The sequence below is a fragment of the Ornithodoros turicata genome, chromosome 1 (genome assembly GCF_037126465.1).
Source record: "Ornithodoros turicata isolate Travis chromosome 1, ASM3712646v1, whole genome shotgun sequence".
Lineage (NCBI taxonomy): Eukaryota > Metazoa > Arthropoda > Arachnida > Ixodida > Argasidae > Ornithodoros > Ornithodoros turicata.
In genome coordinates, this window is record NC_088201.1 from 187,750,301 (window position 1) to 187,772,511 (window position 22,211).

General features: G+C 46.6%; 1 protein-coding gene across 3 annotated transcripts in view; it reads right to left on the minus strand.

Annotated features, from left to right (window-relative positions):
* The window catches only part of LOC135378880 (biotin--protein ligase-like), a 48,865-nt gene that overhangs the window by 8,052 nt on the left and 18,602 nt on the right, over nt 1–22,211 (minus strand). For 2 of the 3 annotated variants that reach the window (XM_064612029.1, XM_064612030.1), the window contains exons 7-9: nt 13,700–13,860; nt 13,090–13,204; nt 1,958–2,174 (exon numbers count right to left, since the gene is read on the minus strand). In XM_064612029.1, the coding sequence (XP_064468099.1) occupies nt 1,958–2,174; nt 13,090–13,204; nt 13,700–13,860 (493 nt within the window). The remainder of the gene's footprint in view (nt 1–1,957; nt 2,175–13,089; nt 13,205–13,699; nt 13,861–22,211) is intronic. The other variant, XM_064612031.1, reaches the window with a different exon arrangement.

Here is a 22,211-nt window from a genome sequence, read left to right on the forward strand (position 1 = left end):
AGGCCGCTGATTTTTTTTTCTCTCCCAAGGTCACTGCGTTTACATCACTCTGCGTGGAGCGAACAGCGCTGGTCGCAGTAGCTGTCTTACATTCCCGAAACAAAACAATGGGCGAAGATTCGAGATCAGATTGCGCGGACACTGATAGAAAGAAAGCGGTCACCTGCTCCACTGAGAGTAAGGAAATAGCGCAGGAATGGTATGACTAATGCAAGGCCAAGTTGGCCAATCAGCGGAAGAGAGAAGAAATACTTGAATCGACGCTCGGGTAGGAGACAGACTTTTTCAAGTTTCAAAAGTCGTTTTTATGATACCGCCTTCCTTTTCATGTGAGATATTTCACAACTGTGTTCTGCTGGCGCAAGTGATTGTGAGCTTTAAATCCAATTTGTTGCGAGGTCTCCGTTTCAACAAAAAATGTTCTATGCTTGGCTGTGCATATGCTTCCATGCATGGGGGCTACCACTCCTTCGATCCGTCCCAATTGAACTTAGTGGACTCCAATCTCAGCAATTTGGTTCAAAATTGCAACTTACTGAACTCCAGTCTCGGCAAATTGGCTTCCAATTGCAACTTATTGGACTCCAGTCTTGGTAAATTTGCTTCCAATTAGGGCATATTGGAATCCAGTTAGGTTGTATTGGAAACGATGCAACCAATATGAATTGCAATTGAGAATGTTATTGGATATTGGCAATAGGAAATTAAAATTTAAATTAAATTCAGAAATTTAAATTTCTACTAACGTTACAGTGAAACCTAATGCTCTTTTCATAACACGCAATAATTTAATCAACCCCAGTGTTGAGTGCAGTCCGAAAGAAACACTGCAAGTCCCTAGAAATTAAATCTGTTTTTGAGTGCTGCAACGTCTGAGCACTGGATAATATTTTCATGGAAGAAATGTGAGCATGGCACATTTGTAGAGCTCATAGATGACTCCCATGTGATGTGCACAGGGTGCCTTTTGTTGTGCACACCATGAAGTGATCACCTATGTGAGCGCACATCTTACATGACAGGAATGAAGACTACCCATTTCCTGAGAACATCAGACACAAGTGTGAATCATCTTACATTTTTTTCTTTCAGTGTCCTCTTTTTAAATCAGGCGATTGTAAATCATGATTCTATACAAACGTTGCAAGGAAGACTCAGCGCAAATAAAAAAAAAAACATTTGAAGGTAAAAAATTAATGAAATGCAGCAATAAGATTGCTCTCACTGTTATGCTGTATTTGCACTATTAAAAGGTGGCGCAACACATAATTATCATAGTCGCGGGATGGCGTAAGTATAGAAACACACAGACATCATGGCGAGTTGTATGCCTTCGAGCCACGGCGTAGCAACTGCAACGTCGTGCTCTCTGTGCGTGAACTTTATTTCGTAAAGGAAGAGTGAAACGCGATCAACACAAAGGTACGCCGCGCAGTCGAGAACTTAAACACTGGGTAGTATATCAAGGGAATGGCGGCGCAGTGATATTGGATAAGCTACCAAAGCCTTGCGGCGGTGCTGACGTAATTGACACTGGATATCACAATAATGTGCTGCGTTGTATGCTCGACAGGAGGAATGTACTTTCCTTATTAGTATGAGTATATTTGCTTTTTGTCCACGTACGCTTTTTTATGGAAGGAACAAACCTACAACGTTTTTCTACAAAAACGAAAGAAGACAACACGCTAGCAAAGACTATAAGTCTTAGGAACGATGTTCCAAGGTACTAAGTTCAGAATATTTTGTCGTGTTGCCAATAAGAAAAAAAAGGAAAGAAAACATCATGTCTCAAATTTTCATTCGTCAATTTAATAGCTAGTCCATGGTTGTTCTGTTTGGCTGAGGCTGACAACAAGTTCAACTTCCAAGTATTGGAGGCTGTTTTTCGCCCTTGTCCATCAATTATGTTTTGTTTCAGACAGATTTCATGTGTCACGAAAAACATTTCACTCACCTGTGAAGCCAGACACTGTAGTAATCTTGTAACACAGAATCGATCTGTCCACTTTGGAAACGGGCGATAAGGATCTCCAGTTCATTCAGTATTCTTGCAATGACTTCTTCAGGGAGCAGCAGCTGGGGTGCTGGCATCTGTCTATTCTCTGCCACCACTTTGGCAACATCGTTTATGCATACTGTTGGCTGACTGTTTGACACATTAATGCCGCAACCTTCAAGCACACAGGGAAATGATCAGTATTTATAATCACCAGCATATAATAAATGCAGACTTGTACGTATCTTGAGTACGTACCCAAAATACAGTATTTTAAATACTTTTCCGGCATTTTGCTACTTAATACTTTCGGCAACAAGTATTGCTAAAGTATTTCAAGCTCGGTGCACAGAATACTTTCCTTCCTCGTCAAGCCATATCCAGCACACTTCCCCACCGTGTACAGATTTTCAGCTAAGTTATATTCTTTCATTCTTTCTTTCTTTTTTGAATAGTTCGAACAGAGGAGTTCAGAAAATCCCAGAGCGCTTAGCATCGCTTAGAACTGTGGGAGATTACTGATACGAAAGAAAGGGGTGGCCTCCAAACGATTCCGATTTCTCCCCTGCCGGTCCATTGCCCACGACGTGTCAAGGTCAGCGAAAGCGAAATGTAATTAATGTAAAGATAAATGTAATTAATGTAAAGAATTATTCCCTGTTCCCCCGCTCAGCAAGCGCCCAGGATGCAATGCGTGCGCAAAGAGCACTGGGATTTTCTGAACTCGTCTATTTGCGCAGGTGCCATCTCCTGTACAATAGGCTAGTCCTACGCTTGACCATACGTGTCAGTATTGCAACCCCTTCATAAAAAAACATAAGAAATTCGCACTTCCCGCCACGTAGGGCGGCGAACATAGACATGCCAATAACAATGGGAGCGTACAGCGACATCTGTGGACCGCTGCCATCACCCCGCCGTTTCGCCGGACGTGGTGCATTTTTGCGTAGGTGACTCTCATGGTGATTCTGCTGACAGTTCTGTTACTCATGCGCACGATACACCAACGTTTTCGCATTTTGAGAGAATATATGTCAGGAAACATCTCGTTTGAACGAACTTTTCAAAGAAGGTTCAAGAAGACGGCTGCTTAGCCCAAGACTTAGCCGATAGAGGGTAATGGTGGTGGTGGTCAAAGGACTCGTTAGAATGTTGAGGATATGTAACACTGTTGCTCGGCGAATGTGCGGTTCTTTCCCACCAGGCGTCGCCCCTCGTCTTTTCACACCAATTTTAGTCGTGATTAAAAATACTAAGAGTTTTCTGGCGCACATAAAATTTGCAGCTTGGGTTTCTCTAGTAATAAGCTTTCAAATGCCGCTGCCAACATTAACAGCATGCCTGCTGCTTGACAGTACCTTTAAGAGCAAGCATGACCTACTTGACTGGTCTTTCACATCTTCCATACTTATGTACGGGCAATGTACCCTTCCAAATTGCTTAGAATGATTGGGTGGGGGAGGCAGCGTTTAAGAAAAAAGGTGTGCATGTTATTCACATTTTTTACAAAGTGTTCGACTTGTTTAATAACTTCTGGCATTTTGATATTTGAGGACGCAAGGAACTCCGCCGAAGAATTGCGATGTCAGTACAACGCAGAACGCTGTTTGCTACACAAGAAAGAGAAATTGTCACGTTCCGAAACAGTTAGCGAGCTCTGGGATATCGTAGTGGCAGTTGTAGTTAATGGGATGCTTGCATCCGGAAACCCATCCATGAAAGCGATACCCCGATGTTCAGGATAGGCCGCAAACCAACCTGGCTATTGTTTTCCTTCGAAAAGTGGCACATCCCAGACAGAACACCATCACCTACGGACGTCCGAAAGAGATCCCAATCCCAATGTCCGAAAATCAACCTCCGTGGGACTTCCCTGGGATATTTAGGGATATACTGGGATATCCACGGATAGTCCTACTCAGCTCCGGGATACGAGGCTGTATGGATCACTTATTGCAAGAGAGCGATAAACGCGAGACGATGTAGGCACTGCATATATTCGACTTTTCATGGACCAACTCACTTTCTCAAACCAAATGAGTAAGAAACACAGACATTATCTCCATGGTGACTTAGTACGCGAAGCAGTTCCTCATTGTTTGTGTACGCAATAGAACTAATTTAGACATCTAACCCTTCATTTTGACTCACAGGCGAACAGGGCTCTCGAGTGTGTAGAAGCTCGCGAGAACACCAATGTATAGTATATGCATTCTTTTTGCAAGGGATTGGCACTTCATTTCCTAACTCTTTCGCTGGGTGGTCAATCACGTGTAGTTTTATTTTTGTTTTTGTTCTTTTTCTAGGTTTGAAAAGCCGCGCTCATTTTCCCTCATGGGAAACAAAGCGGAGCAAGAGAAAATGAAGGGACCGGCGACGGTGGCAGATGGTAAAAAATGGCAGAAAGACACTAAATATTCTGCTACACGGCGTACTTACATTTAAAAAATAAAAAGTAACATTCACTTAAGATACATATACTGCATCCAAGAGAGCTCCTGTTCCCATATCTCCCGGCTATGTCCGCGAAGTGGACATTCGGAAGAAGTTCGAAGCCCGGCCAAGTGAATCTCAATAGGATGTCCGCTGGATTCTGTGGATATCCGTATCTTCGTGAAAGTGGGACCGATGGACAGCCGTGGGATAATCTGGGACCTAATGGTCATAATTGTCTGAACATAATTCTGGGACGTGGGACATAATTTTCTGACTGGGATTCCTTTTCTCAAAGGCGTGCCATCATTGGCCGGTTACAGAATGGCGTTTTCCCGTTGTTCCAGAGAGGGAATTCCGGCATGCTTTCAACAGCCGGCTTCTAGTCTTGTCATGCATTCCGTGGAAGAACAGTCAAACTACACCACGCGATTTCTCGAGTGGGATTTTCGATACCGTGGTCACTGGTCCGCGAGGAATTAAACGACACTATAGTTTCGAAATCGACCGGAACAGATACGACCGTCCCTTTAAGCGAGTGTACTTCTGTGATGGTAGCTTTTGTGTGTTACCCTCCGTTATTCACCCAATACAAGGGAAATAACCACCAAGATTATCAGATAACGAGTATACAACAAACTTGGCTCTATGGCATGAATATATCCATAGGAGTAGACCCCTCCCTGCTTGTAAACAAATGATGTCATAGCGTTGGACAGCGCCACCAATTTAGTAGAGTTGAACTACGCTCGAAGCTAGGACGAAGGTCGCGCTCGAAAGCCACGGTATTGAGGGGATTACAATGGTCCGTGAAAGGGACACGACCTTCGGTCCTACTTTTCTGTCAATAGGGGGTAGCGAACAAGTGCCCATTCGTGGAACGCAGCCCCCTTCTTTCCGATTTGTTTCGGTTTCAGTGTGTCTACAAACGTCATGATAACGTTTTTCGAGTATGCCTCTATATCACGAGATATCCATGATCATGAGCAACGCCAACAGTGGTTGACTCGTGAGTTGATTTCACTTAACGTGCACATTGCACATCACGCTTCACATCACTGATGGAGGACAACATGTCTAAGCGATTTCTAGTATGCTCTTATAGATAGATAAGTTTAACTGGATTGTGGTGTACTGGAGCTAGGTGGCTGTCCTAAGGGCGCCTGCAGCTCCAGTTCTTACGTGTTAAAATATAACAATCGGGAGTGATGGAATTTAGAAGTGGTCCTTTATACCGCTGTCTTTTAAGACCTCTGTCGGTGCTTTGGATTGTTGGTGCCTTGTGGGCCATCTTCCGGTAATCTTGCAAAAGGAGAAAGGTCTGTTGTCCAGTGCCGCTAGAGTCTGTTGGAGTTAGAGTCTGGTTTGGCTATATTCTGGGCAGTGCATGATTATGTGGTGTGTATCCTCTGGGACTTTGCATTGTTTGCAAACGTCTGAGTCGCAGAGCCATAGCTGGTGCCTTGTAGTTCCTGTGTATAGCGCTCCAAGTCGTGTGCGATGTATGGCTGTTTTGGCTGATCGTTCAATTCCATTTGGAATTATGCTGTCTGCTTCAGGGTCGATGAATGCAAGGTAGTCCTTTGGTCTCATTGATTGTTTCCAAATTGTGCGTGGTCTTCTTTCTGTACTTTTACGGAGAAGGCTCTTGGGATCTGGCTTTGTGCAGATATCCTACTTTTGCTAAGGGCTTCCTTTGCAGCTCTGTCTGCGCATTCATTTCCGGAGATGTCGCAGTGAAACGGTATCCGTTGGAGTGATATATTGTGTCCTAAGGCTTCGGCTTCGCTGTGCGCCTTCATGATGTTGTAGACAATACGGTCTTGTGGGCCCTGCTTTTGTATGGAGTAGAGGGCCGCTCTGGAGTCGAAGCACACTACCCATGTCCCGGCTTGGGATTTTCTGATGTGGCGTAGAGCTTTCACATTTGCGTGTTGCTCTGCTGCCGTGGATGTTGTCTTGTGCGACAACCTGTACGCTTTTGTTATGCCGTCGGTTACGAAAGCACTGGTTGATCTGTTTTTCGATGTGAAACCGTCAGTATACACCTGCATTGCTACCGGGGAGTTTTCTTCAATATGTGTCATGGCTTGTGCTTTTAGGGCCACTTCCACAGACCGACCGCTGTGGCGTCGCTCATGATCTCAGTTGTCTCGCGACGTAAACAACCAATTATTATTATTATTTTAGGGCCACTTGTAGTGTTTCGTTTTTCTTGTCTATCCCTGGTAATTCAGTGGAGATCTTTGGTGGGAGTAGGAGCCAGGGGGCCGTGTCCTGATAGTGTATTTTTGCTCGATGCTTAGGAAAGATGCGGTCACTGTATCGGATGGCCTTGTAGATGCTACATTTGGTGCGTTGCTTTATCTTGTCGATGAGTGGGTGCACGTAGTGTCTTGTGAGGAGACGGATAAGGTGGCGCGCAGTTTCTTGTTTGCGAAGGGTTTGGATGGGTGGCTCTCTTCTTTCGGCAAGTACTATATCCGTTCTGACAGTTCTAGGAAGTCCCAGGCAGATTCGTAGACTGCGACTTAGGATACGTTGCAGTCTGTTATCCTGAGACGGACAGAGATTTGGAAGGCAAGGGATGCTGTAGGCTATTGTTTGTCTGATGAGGCCACGGTGCATTGTTTGAAGATCCTTGTTGTTACCCCATCGGTATCCGCCAATGATTTTCATTATGTTTGTGTAGGTTCTTGTGGATTTTTCCAGGTGTTGAACTTGGTCACCCCATGTTGTATTCCTATTGATGGTGACTCCCAGGTATTTGTGCTTGGTGACCCGCCTAATTTCGGTTCCGGCCACTGTGAGTTTAAGGTTTTTCAGCCGTTTTCCTGTAAAGGGTAAGTAGGCTGTTCTGCTGGTTGAGAGGTCCATGGCTCTTTCTTCAAGGAAGATGACGATGGTTACTAGGGCATGCTGAAGTGTGTTTTCTATTGCCTGGACCTGTCTTCCACTGCTCCATATGCAGAGGTCGTCGGCATACATGGTATATTTGACTTTGAGTGGTAGTAAGCTGGCGAGCTCCGACATGAGCAGATTGAAGAGTGTCGGGCTGAGAACTGCTGCTTGCGGAACTCCTTCTACAAGCGTGACTGGGGGTGTACTCCCTTCGTTGGTGTCCATAAACACTTTTCCGTCGGTTAGAAAGCTGATGAGCCATGCGAATGTTTTTCCATTCAACCCTGATTTTCTTGCTGCTTTCTGTACGTAGGCATGGCTGACAGAGTCAAACGCTGATTTGATATCAAGGAAGACTGCTACTGTGACGATGGACGAGGCTTTGTTATGCTGTACGGCCGTTACGAGGTCTGTGATGCAGTCTGTTGTACAGTGAGGTGTTCTAAATCCGGCGAATCCTTCGGGTAGGTAGTTTGTTTGCTCCAACCACCATTGTATTCGAGACAGAACCATTCGCTCCGTGATTTTGGCAATGCAGCTTGTGAGGCTGATTGGTCTGTAGGAGGTAATTTCCTCCTTTGGCTTCTGGGGTTTTCTGACTGGAATTATGCGTGCAGTTTTCCATTCTTCTGGTACGATACCTGTCCTCCAGCTCTTGTTGTAGATTTTGAGGAGGATCCTCAAGGCTTTGGGTCATATGTTTGCTAGGCATTTACAGGATATCCCGTCTGTGCCTGGGGCTGTCTTTTTTTTTTTTTTTTTTTTTGAGGCTGCTTGGATAGCACGTTTAAGTTCTTTGGGGGCGGCTTTGCCTTGCATACTGTTGTCCACAATTGCTGACCGTAGAAACTGGTGGTAAAGGGCACTTGTGGAGGCCTTTGACGTCTTGTTTAGGGCTACCAGGAAACTGTTGGCAATTGCTTTTTCTGTGCTCTTCGTTTTCAGAGAGATGGTGCGGAAGGGTGCTGCTTGGGAGGGGACACATTTGAGGCTTTTTACTATGGTCCACATCTTATTCGCGGTAGTTGTCGGGGACAAGTTGTTGTAGGTATCTGTCCAGCTCTTGATCGATAGTTTCTTCAAGTGTCGTTTTATTTTGGCTTTTGTAGCTTTGGCTTCGATCCAGCAGTTTATGTCCCCGTTTCTCCTGTATTTTCTGTCTGCGCGGCGGCAAACTGCTCGCAGCCGTTCATACTCTATGTCGATATTTGTATACGACTTTGGAACGTTGATCTGCTTGCTGGTTGCTTTTAGGTTATTTGCAATTTCCTGGGCAAATTCTTTCGGCGTGTGTCCTTCATGAAGGGATGCTGTATTGTGCTGTCTGAAGTTTTTCCAGTTGTATATTCTTAAGGTTCTCCTGTGAGGCTTTGGCTTGTATTCATCATAGGAGATGAGGATTGGTATATGGTCGCTTCCTCTTGTCTCAACGTCAATTGTCCAGCCTAAGTGTGCCGCAATGTCACGTGTGCATATGGTGAGGTCCAGTGAAGAAGAATATGTGGGTCCTTTCAAGTATGTTAGGGAGCCATCATTGAGCAAGCAGAGGTCGTTTTGCTCAATTGCGGACTCGATTAGCCGTCCTCTTCTGTCTGTCTTGTGTCCCCCCCCCCCCCCCCCAGAGCTGTGGGTGAGCGTCTAGATCTCCGCAGATGACAGTATGGGAGGGTAGATTCCCAAGTAGGTTATTTATTTCCCGTAGGGAGACTGTGCAATGAGGGGGTATGTAAACTTTGATAACGGTGACTGTTCTCCCTTTCAGTTTGATCTTTGCGGTGACGTATTCGATATCACATGCATTGGAGACGTAGAGGAGGCAGGAAGGGAGGTCTTTGCGAGCTGCCAGTAAGGTACGAGGGTTGTTGCCTTGTGAGAGGTACACTTCATAGTTAGCCAGGCGAATAGTCCCCTTGCTGTTTGCTTCGCGTATAGCTAGGACTGGGACGAGGTATCTATGTAGGAAGTTTCGTAGGTCGTTTGAGCTTGTTTTGCAGTCCATTTGTATTCCATTGGACGGCGAAAGCTGTGGAGTAGAGCTATCCGTGATGGGTTGCGGTGAATACTCTGAGAAGCTCCGGTTCAAGTGCGAGAACTTGCTTGACTTCTGGGATATCCCGTGTATTTGGGAGCGAGGCTACTACTGCTTTGAGTGCAGCTATTACGAGGGGTATTATCTGCATAACCAGTGTGGATCCATCAAATGGGGTTATTTGCTGGCGGGCATCTCGGCGGCTGTCGTGTGAAGCTACAGCCTCATTGTCTTGCATGCCTCTTTGCTTTGTATTCTGTTGTGTTGCTCAAGTTGAGTGCGCCTTTTACGTCTCGGAGGCTTGCACGGGGTTTTTGACCCTTTTCTTGGTGTCTTCTGTTTCCCACACGCTTGTCTTAGGCTTTGCAGCAGGGTGAGGCTGAGATCCACTTGTGTTAGCCTTCTCTCTTAAATTGCTGACACCCTTGGCCACGTTCAAATCCCAGGAGCTCCTCCCGGAGCGTTTCAGAGTTAATTCTTCCTCCTTCGAGACCGGTACCTAGCCTCGTCAGTTGTCACTAACAAATATGGGGTAGAGTAGTGGAGTACTAAACTCACAACAGTGAAAGGAAAGTAGTAAAGGCCTCCGCTTGGTGAGCCGGACGAGGAGGTGGACACAAGTCCTGTGCCGGGTGTATGTAATATAACATGGATGCAACGTGTAATGAGTTAAAGTGCCACTGCGGACTAAATCTCGTGTCTTCAGAATCCCACCATAGTTATGTTACTGACATCCTCCTGCCTCACTTTACATTCCTGCAAAATATTTCGGCTCTACGTGACTATGAAAGCTAGATAAATTAAATTTTTATTTTTCAGATCTGTGACGTCATGTTATGCGCCCGGCTCTTATCTGGCAACGTTGTTGCCCTTGTGTCTTCCGGGGGGCTCACTTTCTGCACTCCGGTAGCGGAGCCCCACGTGACATACCGTCCAACTGCTCCGACCTTGGAGAAAGCACAAAGGAGGGAGAAGACATATTTCCCATTTTCCCCACTTTTGATAAGCCTCACATGACTTGTCCACCACGTGACCCTCCCCGGAAGCCGGTGTTGGGAGACGAATGCCATCTCCAGAACATGACATCATTGCAGTTTGTGAGTTTATGATTACGTCACTCGCTCATTGCGTCATCGAAACGTGTGGAGGCTCATCAGGTCTTAAAATTGACAGTAATGCACAACGTTCGTAAACTGGGTTGAAATTTCGCGTATAGAATCCTGGAGACGCCTTCTTTTCTTGAACTAAATAAAATACACGCTGTTTTCCCAGTCCAGAGTGGCTCTTTAAGAGGGGCAAATGTATCATTCTACGACTGCTAGTAGTAAAGGCAAATGGATATTGTATAGCCCTTTAATTTTGCGAATTCAGTTTCTCGTGAATCGCGTATAGAGGGGACATACTCGAAGGAAGTTAAATTGGAAATTTCGGAATGCTAAAACTTGTAGCTTAATTGGCTTCCTTCGTGACGAGTCCAAGGCTGTTCCCAAACGCATTTGATAAAATCGACATCACTCTCGCTTGTGCGGTAGAGCAGTTGAAATGGTTGACAGCATAGTTACCAGTTTGAAGTGCCAAATCCTCCTGGACATTTTTATGTACCTTTAAAATTCCCGAAACTTATGGGCACGCGAACAATAAAGGTTTTACAGTACATTTCCTTCACACAGACTGTCGAGGTTGAAAGATAATGTGTATTGAGTAAAGACGGGCGAATAGAGAATTTTCTCAACTCGGATCCAAATCAGAATCCAAGGAAGGTCCTGAGAATCCACGAATCTTACGAATCATTCCTCTAAAGAGTGGTTATGAAGCCAGGGGGAAAATGCTTCTACTGAAAAGTGTTTTGAAGCAGAATTTGATATCTCTGTCTAACGAAAAAGACATTATATAATAGGTTACTTTCAGGAGAAAACATGCCGGCATACGGTTCCTGTTAAATGTAATATGTGTAACGTGCTGTCCATTGGCTACAGGACATAACCACTCCTGTCTGAATTCTATCCATAAAAATAAGAGACAGTCCAAAGAAAAACCATGTTACTTTTAAAGTGTAATATAAGAGTTCCTGCGTGAACTCTTTTAGTCCAGATCAATGTAAACCAGCTAAGAAACAAACAAGAAAACACCTAACCGGTGGGCCAGTGGTTGCGGAACAACGGGTCGTGAGGCGGCCCACAAGAAAAGAATGCCACGCTGCGCTGGCTATTCTGCGTTACCAGGAAGGCCGGGTCGCAGCAGACCTGGAGGTTTGTCATAAATGCGCTTGCATGCGAGGTACGCGACGCTTTCGATGCATCACGCAGCCTCGCTGCCTGATTTCATTCGTGCACGAATGCCAAAATCTACGTCGTTCGAACGACGCTCGCCCTCGCTACAGGCGTCTGCGGCTATCGCGGCATACACAGGCGCCCTGCCTTCTCGGCGCACCGCGCAGTCGTGACGCAGAGTTGTGTGACGACACAGCTCAAGTCCCCTTTCATATTAAAGGACATATCCCGGCTCTAAAGCTTCAGCTTGAGAATTATTTCCCGCAGGGCCAGTTCAAGAGACATGAGTGGATCGGGGATCTATTTGGCACAATCTCTCTTCCCGAGGTCTTTAGTGCAGCAGACGAAGAGCAGTTCATATGGACCTCAGTTCCGTTTCAAGTTTGAGGTTGCTGTTTCCGCGCTGACAACTTTCGGAATTTTGAGCAGATTTAACCACGGAATACCCGCCATATTGACCAGAAAAGTAAGCCGTGAAAATTTTGCTTCCGTTTGCGACAACGTGCTTAAGCGAGCTTTTTTGCTTCCCCGGGGGGAGGGAGAAGAAGAAAAGAGACACTAGAACGACGTCACATGCATTTCACATGCCGTTCACGAGACTCCGAGACCACCGAGGAGGGCGGCAGTGACAGCCCACTGGTTAGGGTGCAAGGCGACTGGGCCAAGGAGAGCGGCCAACGAAAAGTCCGCTTCTCCGCTTTGGCGTCTGTCTATAGTTTTCTGGACTGCGGAACGGCCAAGTCTGGGAACCACTGCGCTGGGCTTTCATCAGGTTTTCGGCGGACTCCGTAGGCGCGAATTTTAAAAAGCAGCAGACAATCGTTGTTGGTGGATTCGAAAGATTCGATTCTCCGTTTTGTGCACTGGGATTAGGATTCGCCAATCTCGAATCCCCGCCTAGGATTCAAGGATTCGCGGATTCGGTTGGCCCATCCCTACAATTAATTGATGTTATAGAGAAAAGGAAGTATGATGTATACTGAATGGCTGAGCTTGAAAGCGTGAAAAGGAAATGGGAGAGGGCTTGTCTTTGAAGAGCAACCGAGGGGGTGTCTCTTCAACCTCAGTAACAATAAAATAGTAAAATGTGTAATCAGCTAAGTGAATAAAACATTAGTTTTCAAAGCAAAATATTACACTATACTGGGAAGCACTGGTGAGTGGAAGAAGGAAAAACCAAAAATGATGGCAAACATAGGTGTGATTTTATATGGTGTGTCAGGTGGCTTGTCCTGTAAGTGCGAGAGGTAACACACTGTGCAATGGAATAAATGCTAAATAATTGTCTAATTACACTATTGTAACCATTGGGCACACACACACAAAAGAAAAAAAACAATGTCTGTTCAGATGCTCAAAGCACTCTGCTAGGAGAAATTTTTAGATGCTACCCATTGTAGTTGACATAGGGCAAGCAATGATCGAATGAATCAATTTCGGACAAAACTAAGTCTTACCAATATAGCAGCACATTTCATTTGTGTTCACTGTAGATGAAATCAGTATGCCGCCAATTTTTGAGACGCTCCCGTAGTAGATATCATTTGGCCATTTTATCCGAATGTCGACCATCTGAAACAAATAATAATTAAATCAATTTGTGCTGCATCTATAGATGTCACATCAATAAATGCCAAAGTAACAAATTTTCTTTATATGTAAAAAAAATTAATGTTAATTCGTTAGGTTCTAAAGTATTTTCTGTAAAGAAGCAGTGTTACTACTCTTCGGGTCTACAAGCTTTGCACAGAGCTTATCAATGGAACAAGCCTGAGAAAATAATTAAGCTCCACGTGGCATTCTTAGCTATTAAAAATTATTTAAAATTTTCGCTGAACAACAAGTAGCGCAGAATGTCAGGTAAACAAAAGGGCAACGGCAAAAGCACGACCCCCACAGAAACATACATCAATGACACACTTGCTGAACTAATCCTTTAAATCATTCGGTGCTTTCACACGTCGCTGGTCGCACCCGTGCGACCTACGTTTCGGTTTCTTTCTTTCTACCTATATGCTATTATATTTTCCCACAGAAACATCACTTCTGAAGTGGGAAAGAGCTTACTTCATATCCCTTTGCACCCCGTACTGCCTTGGCAACGGCTAGAGCAACCAGGTGTTGTATGAAGGAGCTGCGACAGCCAAGCAAGGACTGTACGGAAATGTGTACACACACGGTGAACATGGCGCAACCTGTTGGGCTAAGCCACACGTTGCCGCCACGACCTGAAGCATTAAAGGGTGAGAGTTAGTAGGAAAATATAGAAATATTGTAGTGTATATAAATATACACGGTGTCCAAGCTAACTGCCAACATATTCTATTGCAATACAGCATATGCTGAAGCGCACTCCTAGGAGGGCATTAGCAACGTCATAAGGCGACGTCTTCATTAACTCTCATTAATTAACTTTTAACTATAAAAGCTACGAAGTTGTCCCAATGAGAACATCTGTTCCTTTCGGTCCCTTGATATCGTAGCCGTTTTCAGAACAAAAATCCGTTCGATAGATCGCCCCGCAAAAAATTCGTGAAGGAAAACCTTTTTTTTCCCCTATATTTTCTTCATTGAGCTTCTTAGAAGACCCGTCTTTCCTTCACCCCCAATGTGAGAAGGTGAAACAGCACACTGTCGCCTCTTGCATCCTGGAAAAAGATTAAAGCAAGTCAGAAACTGCAACCCAAGATAACGGCGGGTACGATAGCGGCACCCGATAGACGTGTTTTTGTCTTTGTTTCCGCAAGTTAAGAGGGCGTACCAGCTCTCCGTCCCAATGTATTTCCTATGGAACATATTTTATGCTTTTTCTCGGTAACGCGCAGGCTTTAACGCAAGTGGTTTCACTATAAAGCGGAAGACGAGATTAATTGGACAACGTTGATACATTTCTGATACATGTCGTATGTATTTTACGGTCACGAATGTGAAAAAAATACCAAATTTTTCTGCTCCCTTTTTGAACAGGTTTTTATTAAACTTCTATAGCCATTTCGAAAAACTTCCCATTTACTTTCTCTCAAAATATTTCAGGAATCGATAGATACCAAATTTATATGTTTACCACTTCCTCTTTTCATAAAGAAGTGCAGGTAAAAGATAAATATAAAAAAGGTAAAGAAGTACAAGTAAACATGAGTACAGATACACACCAACTGAAAGCCCAGTGAAACACGTCATCCTGTGTCAAACCACGCGGAACGTACCCTTCCGCCGCGCAAGCGGTGCGCCTGCTGGTTCCTGCATCCCCTTTCTCGCTCTCTCTCTCTCTTCTCATTAGTTTCATGGGCTTAGGGCATGGCCTTGGAGGCCAGTACAAAAGGTAGCTTAGTTGCTCGTAAAGGGATTATGCTCTGAGCCTGCATCACATCAATACCTGCGCACAGTGCGCGTATATAACAGTGAGATGAGTTTATTAGCTTCACGGAAAACGTCAGTTCGGCCGATTTTGCCGGTCCGAGTTTGTGCGGACTCAGTCAACTGTTTGAACGGTCTCATAAGGCTAACGAAAATCTCTCGTATTTCCGGTTAGTGCAAGCCGGGCTTTACAGTCATTCATTACAGTAACTTTCAACAGGACTGTGCTGTAATGTTCGTAATGCTGGAAAAATGCTAGAAATTCTACCGTCGCCTCCCATAATAATAATTCCCCGTTTCCCTGTCTTTTCGCTACGAGTGCACGCCTCAGTCAGCTCCGAACATCTTAAGTTATCGGGAGGATCTGGATATTCCCGGTTCCGAAATCCACGATGTCGAAATTAATTCGCGGGCTATAAGAAAAAAAAAAAGGTCCCTGGTTGTGTGGACGGAAAAAATGGTCCCGCAAGCACCTGCGCTGGCAAAAGTACAGAGGCGTAGTTGCAGATAGCCGATGGAGCACATGACAGCCGACCATGCAAGTGTTACCATTCGCTCTCGTGATATGAAATTCAATTCAATGGGTAACATAAAATCGATATAATTCGCTGCACTAGTTCGCTAATGATAGCGTCCTCTGGATGCTAGTATTTTTCTACAATTTGTCAGACACGGGTTTTGCAGCTGTCCCGTGCATCTTTTCTGTGTCGATGTTTATGTACCTACAACGAAAGCTGTACATCCATTTATTCACGATACAGGACCATACAGCAGCACGTGTATGGCGGTCACGCTCTCCCAGAGCTCCTCAATTTCAATGGCCCATGGCCAGGTTTTCCAGTAAAACCTGTTTCTAATTCCCATCCTATTATTTCGACTGACTCTGTGGAACCCTCTGAAGACTACAAAATTATCCTCCCATACTACTCCTCTGTGGACTTCAGTCTCTGCTTCGTTCTCGATGCCGATGTCACCGGTAGGCCTTACACTGTGACGGAATTCAAGCTCGCTTTTCGGCCCCTTCTCCAATTCTCTGACTTAGAAGATCTGGTTCAGTACCACTACACCCACGTCTGGCTCTTGCAGTTCAGAACCCCTGCAGCGAAAACAAGCTTCTTGTCTCACCGTGCGCTCAGAGTTAAGGGCAAGAAGTGTGTCGTATTAGAGGCGACGAATCCTGTTCTTCATTTGCGATTCAACAGGGTTCCCACTGCTGTAAAGGAATACGATATAACGATATACGAGCAGCGTTTGTGAACTACGGCAACGTCGAGGAGACAGCTAAGATCACCTGGTCCGACCCTGAGTTGGGGAACGTTGGTTCTCTTTCCCGAACTGTAAAGCTCCGCCTGAAGAGAGATATCACGCCTGAGGACGTCCCCCATCTAATCAATATCCGTGGTAGTCAAGTGTTGGTCCTGTGCAAAGATCGGCCTCAACTTTGTCTGCGATGCAAACGCCTGGGACATATTCGTCGGGACTGCCGCGTTCCCCAATGCAGCATTTGTCGACGATTTGGACGTGAAGCCACCTTTTGTCCTCAACCTTATGCGGCTGCTGTAGCTGCTCAGGATCAAGGGACAGAGCTAATGGACCACTATGCTGATGAGGGTGTGGAGGTGGTGAATGAACACCTCTGTGCCAGTGTACTATGTGCGCCAGAAACCGGGAGAGCTGTGAATGCTGATGCTGGTGATTTGAACATTCCACGGGAACCAGTGGCCCAAGCGGCATCTTTGGTTCCTGCTTCATGCGCCGGTGAGGTTGAGTGCACGAGTTCATCCTCGTGGGCAGATACTATGGACCACCGTGATGGCTCTTCGAAGCGGAAGCCATCGACGTCACCGGCTGGGATCGTCGTCAAAGCTTTAAGGCTTGACCCCCCAGCGAGCCCTTGGAGCACTCGAGCGACACCCTTATTAACGAAGAGCTGAAGTCTGCGGGCGACATAGATTCGTCCGACATTGCGGACTGAAATACTGCTCAGTGGACGATGGTGTCGCCTCGAAGAGGCCGCAGGCAACGACATAGCTGGTCATAACGGCTATCACATCGGCCATACCTTGTCCCCCCTTCTCTCTTCTGTCTTCTGCATCTCTTCTTCTCCCTACCTGCTACTGTTCCTTCCTTACTGATTGTGTAGGCACGGATTGTCTTAGAATCTTCAGCGAACAGTGCATGAGCTAGCTTAGCTGCAGTGGAGTACAAGTCAACTACCATCTTTCAGTGGAATTCGAGGAGTTTGCCGTCTAAGCTCCCCGATTTCCGCCAGTTCGTGTGGCGGAACAAGTTCCCCATGATATGCATCTCTGGATGCATGATATCCGAGTCTTTTCGCTTATCTGGGTATACAACGTACGTCTCCAAGCCTCGTGAAGGTCAAAGCTCTGCAGCCTTTTTCGTTCGCTCTGACATACCCGTCATACATAGACCCTTGCAACGGATGGCAGAGGACAGTGCGTCAGCTGCACAGTCCGTTTGGGCTCTATGGACGTCACTGTTCTGTCTCCTTACTACCGCCGGCGTCAGCCTTCAACACAGACAGTCTCGAAGAAATACTTCACTCTCCTCCTCCTCCCGACGTGCTCTGCGGGGACTTTAATGCCCACAACGTCATCTGGGGAAGTACGCGTTCTGGTGCGAGGGGCCGGCAGTTAGCGTCTCTGCTTGCGCGTTTGGATCTGTGCCTCCTCAGTGGTGGGTCACCAACGTTCATTCAGGCAATGCGCCTGTCTTCGTGCTTGGACCTTACGGCAGTGTCTTCATCTATAGCGCGGACTTCTCGTGGCAAGTTGGTGTAGAACTCCTTGGCAGCGATCACCTCCCTGTGCTGATTAATATTCGTGGTGCGCAGCGCTCTCCGCTTACACGCTGCATCAAGAGCTCTGACTGGAACGCTTATCGGTCCAGCCGCAGCAGACCGAGACCAGCAGCTGCAGCTGACTTCTTCCTCCTTTGTTGAAGTCGTAACCGATGCGATGACTCGCACCACAACGGCGCGCCGTGTCCCCATCGCCTTCTCAGCTATTGGTGCAGAGTATGAAAGATTGCGTGCTATTCGTCGTCGGGCTGAACGGAAAGCTCGTCGTTCCGGTCTCCCGTGTCATATCGCTGAAGCACGACGCATTCAGAAGGCCATACAGAGACTCCTGGCCACCCTTGCAAGAAACCGCTGGCGGCGCTTTGCGAGCTCTTTGTCTCCGCGGACGCCACTTTCCAGAATATGGAGCATACTCAGGGCACTCTCCACACCTGTTGCTCAACGGCGCCCGTTTCAAGCACTCGCGCTAGCAATCTCACGTTCAGAAATCGACGTTGCAAACTAATACTGTGCCCGTCTAACGACAGCTCCGATGTCGCAGTGATCGTCAGGTCGTGCCATTCCGGTCGTCCTGGAATCCTCGCAGGAGCAATGGTTCCGTTCTTCATCATGAAGTTGGAGGCTGCCCTAAGGAAATCAACCCCTCACACCTCTCCTGGGCCTGACTGTATCACGTACAAGGCCCTCCAAAATACACCACTCCATGGCCGACACGCACTCCATAGGCTCTACAATAATTGTTGTCGGGATGGTGTTTTCCCAGCAGAATGGAAGAATGCAATAATAGTGCCGCTCCTCAAGCCAGGCAAGGCCCCACACGCCATTGATGCCTTTCGCCCAATAGCACTCCCCAGCTGCGTCGGGAAGGTTATGGAACGGATGATATCCGCACGATTCAACTGGTATTTGGAGAGCACCCGATTCTTTCCTGAAGCTATGGCTGGTTTCTGGCAAGCGCGGTCCGCGATTGACAATGTCATCGATCTCGTCTCCTCCATCCAGCAAGCAAAGTCTGATGGGCTCCTATCGGCCGCTGTCTTTCTGGATGGAGCGAAAGCATACGACAGTGTTCTCCATAATGTTGTTGTCGCGTCGCTTCAACAAGCTGGTGTGGGCGGCTGTACACTTGCCTGGTTGCAAGCCTTCCGCTCTGACAGGTCTCTCTTCGTGCGCACATCAGATGGTGACAGTGCCAAATACTTTGTGCATCGTGTAGTTCCACTGGGGAGCGGCCTCAGCCCGCTCCTGTTCAATGTCATCCTGGCGCATCTCCCTTCTCTTCTGCCCATGCATACCCACGATCTATGCCGATGACATTTGCATATGGACCTCAGCAGCGCGCCGTGATGCCATTCAGCGTCGTCTGCAACATGCCTTAGACCACCTTGTGGCGCATCTTGCTGACTGTGGGTTGTCTGTCTCGCCGGCTGAGACAGTAGCTATGGCATTCACGCGCCGCTCCTTCACCAAATACCCCATACTGCTAGCTGGCTCTAGACTGAACTACGTCTCGCATCATCGGTATCTAGGCATCATCATTGATAGGGGACTGACATGGTCGCGGCAGATCAACTCCCTTTCTACTTTCAGCGCCCGCATGTACTCTAATGGGCTCCGGCACCTCTGTGGATCCACATGGGGCCCGTCCTGTGCTTACCTCCATCGTGTGCACTGCTCGCTGTTGCTTGGCGTAATGCGCTATAGCCTGCCTGTCCTTTATGGGATCTCCAACATTCACGAGCGGGAGCTGCTCAATATTCAGCCAGAAGCCTCCGTCTCTGTTTGGAAGTGCCGGAACGGAAACCTTTTCTGTTTTGGCGCAGGCACGCGAGCCACCGGTGCTTATTCTACGCGATAGTGTCGCCTTACACGCGTACACACGCTATTTTGCCCGCCATCCAACCCATTACCTCTGTGACATTGCGCAACGTTATCCCGCATCTGCATTCGGTCAAGCTATTTGCGTTTACGAAGCAACATCCTCTCAACCTCCGCCCGGACCTCCTTTGCGCCACCCATGTGGACACTCCACTACCCCATTGTACAAACGTCAATTCCGGGCCTTAGGAAAAAGAAGGTTGTGCCAACAGTTGTGGCCTGCCAACTGACCTTGAACCACATCTACAGTCACCACCGGCATCGAACCCAAATATGCACTGATGCTTCAGTTTCTCTAGATGGGTCGTCTGCTGCCTTCTGCATCCCAAAGGATGGAGCTGAGCACGGCTTCAAGCTCCCTCTTATGTCATCTGCTGAGGCCGTGGCATTCGCACAGCTGGTCACTTTGAGACATGCCTCAGCACAGTGCAGACAGTAAAGTGGCTCTGGAGGCGCTGGCCTCTTACTCTGCCGCAGTCATCAGTGACACCTACACCACGATCATCGCCCTGCACTCTGAACTTGTATCGCTGGGACACGAAGTGGTTTTCCAATCGATTGCTAGCCAAGTCAGAATTTCAGGCAATGATCGTGCTGACGCTCTTGCTCGGCAAGCCCACGACACTGAGCAACCAACTGTCTTTCCCCTTGCGCACTCTATGTCCCAGCTGAAAATCCTCCGCTTCACTGCCAACCGCACACAGCTCTTTTCGCAAGAAGCTATACGAACCAATGCCTTCCTTAAATCCATTGACCCTTTAATGACATATGCTGTGCCTGGCCGCATCCCGCGCATCGAGGAATCGTTGCTTCATCGGCTGCGGCTGAATGTGGCACGAACACCGCTCGTCCTATTTAATCTGAATCAGCAGCCATCATCTCTTTGCCCAACGTGCAACGTAGAAGCCGATGTGCCACACATTCTCATTGTCTGCCAGCGGTACTAAGATCACCGATCGAGTCTCCGGCGCCGCCTTGCTCATCTAGGCTACCGAGAGCTTTCCCTCACGGTGCTACTTGACCCTACCCAGCACGCGGAAGTCACCTCTGCGTTGACACGATTCCTTCGGGAATCTAAACTCCTGGGCATTCTCTGATACGTCCTATGCACTACGATTAGTGAAGGAGCTGTTTCTGCGGTATTTTTAATAATTTTCTGTACCTCAGCTGGTTGTATGTTCTTTTCTTTGCTTGAACACTTTAGGGAATAGGAGGCCCACATCGTGGCTAAGCTTTTCCTTCTCTTTTTTTTTAACTTCGCATTAAACATATCCCCCCCTCCCATTGTTTCATGGCCCGTACAACTCCGCTTCTGCTGAAGATACGGTTCATGGACATCGAAAGTATGAGACAACAGCTGCAAAGTCTGTGTCTGACCTACAATAGGAAAATACCATACAGGAGATACGATATGCGATATAGAAGCACCACCCAGTGAGCGTCATCCAAAGATATTATTTATTCAATTGACTAATTTATTTGTCAAAAATGTTTATTATTTGACATCAATTATTACTTGAAAAGAGGATGGGGACTAGGGATGAAAGACCTGTATGGCATGCGGTTACACAGAGATAAATGTTCCTTAGGATAACCGCATATACAACTCAAGCTTTCTCTGCTCTTCTCTTTCTTTCCCTCTTTTATATATTTATTTATTTTTATCTTTTTTTCATCAACGTTCCAGGTGAACCAATAAGAAAAATCCATCAAGCGACCGCTGCACCATTATATTTGCCCACGCGATGAGGAACGATCTTCTCCGGAACGCAAATTCGCGTTCTCGAAACAAGGAAAACCAACGAGAATGCTCGATTGCTTCGTACGATGACATGACGTGTTTAAAAATCCGCTATCACTATTTACTACACAAACTCACGAAATTTCGATGTCTGTCCAAGTCATTTTAGCGAACGAGAGGCACATTTTTGGCGGCGTAAGCTTAGCGGGGCGGACGCGACGGAACAGCACGCTGGTTAGTTTATTATCAGATTAGTAAAAGTTCGGTGTTTGCATTTTCATGTTTAGGTTAGTCTGAATGCGCTTTGGCAGTTTCCCCCGCACATCTGTGTATTCTATAGCCAGACAACATTTATTTACAGTAGTTTATTTTTCAACAGGGACTTCGATCACTTTATTTTGAGGTACGCCCAATTTTTCGATACCGGTTCCTTGGATTTTTCAACTTTAGACACTCCTTGCTGGTTGCGCGTGGGACGACCCAAAACCTGTATCCGTTGTTTTTGCACCGCGAATAAAGGGAGCCTACTGACGAATATGAGGAAAAGCTCCGGGTCACTGTGGATTCTCCGCTGCACTAGTGACTCTACGCTGAACGAAAGGTCTGGTGTAATGTGAAGTATCCTGTGAAAACCAAGGAGTGTCTAAAAATATAGTACTGAAGTGTCAGGGTAATAATTAGTGCATTATGAGACGGAATTTGTGCTCCGAGACGTTCTCGCGCGTCAAGTTCCTTTCATTTTATCTTGTTTATTTATACATAAAGACGGAGTTCAAGAAGTT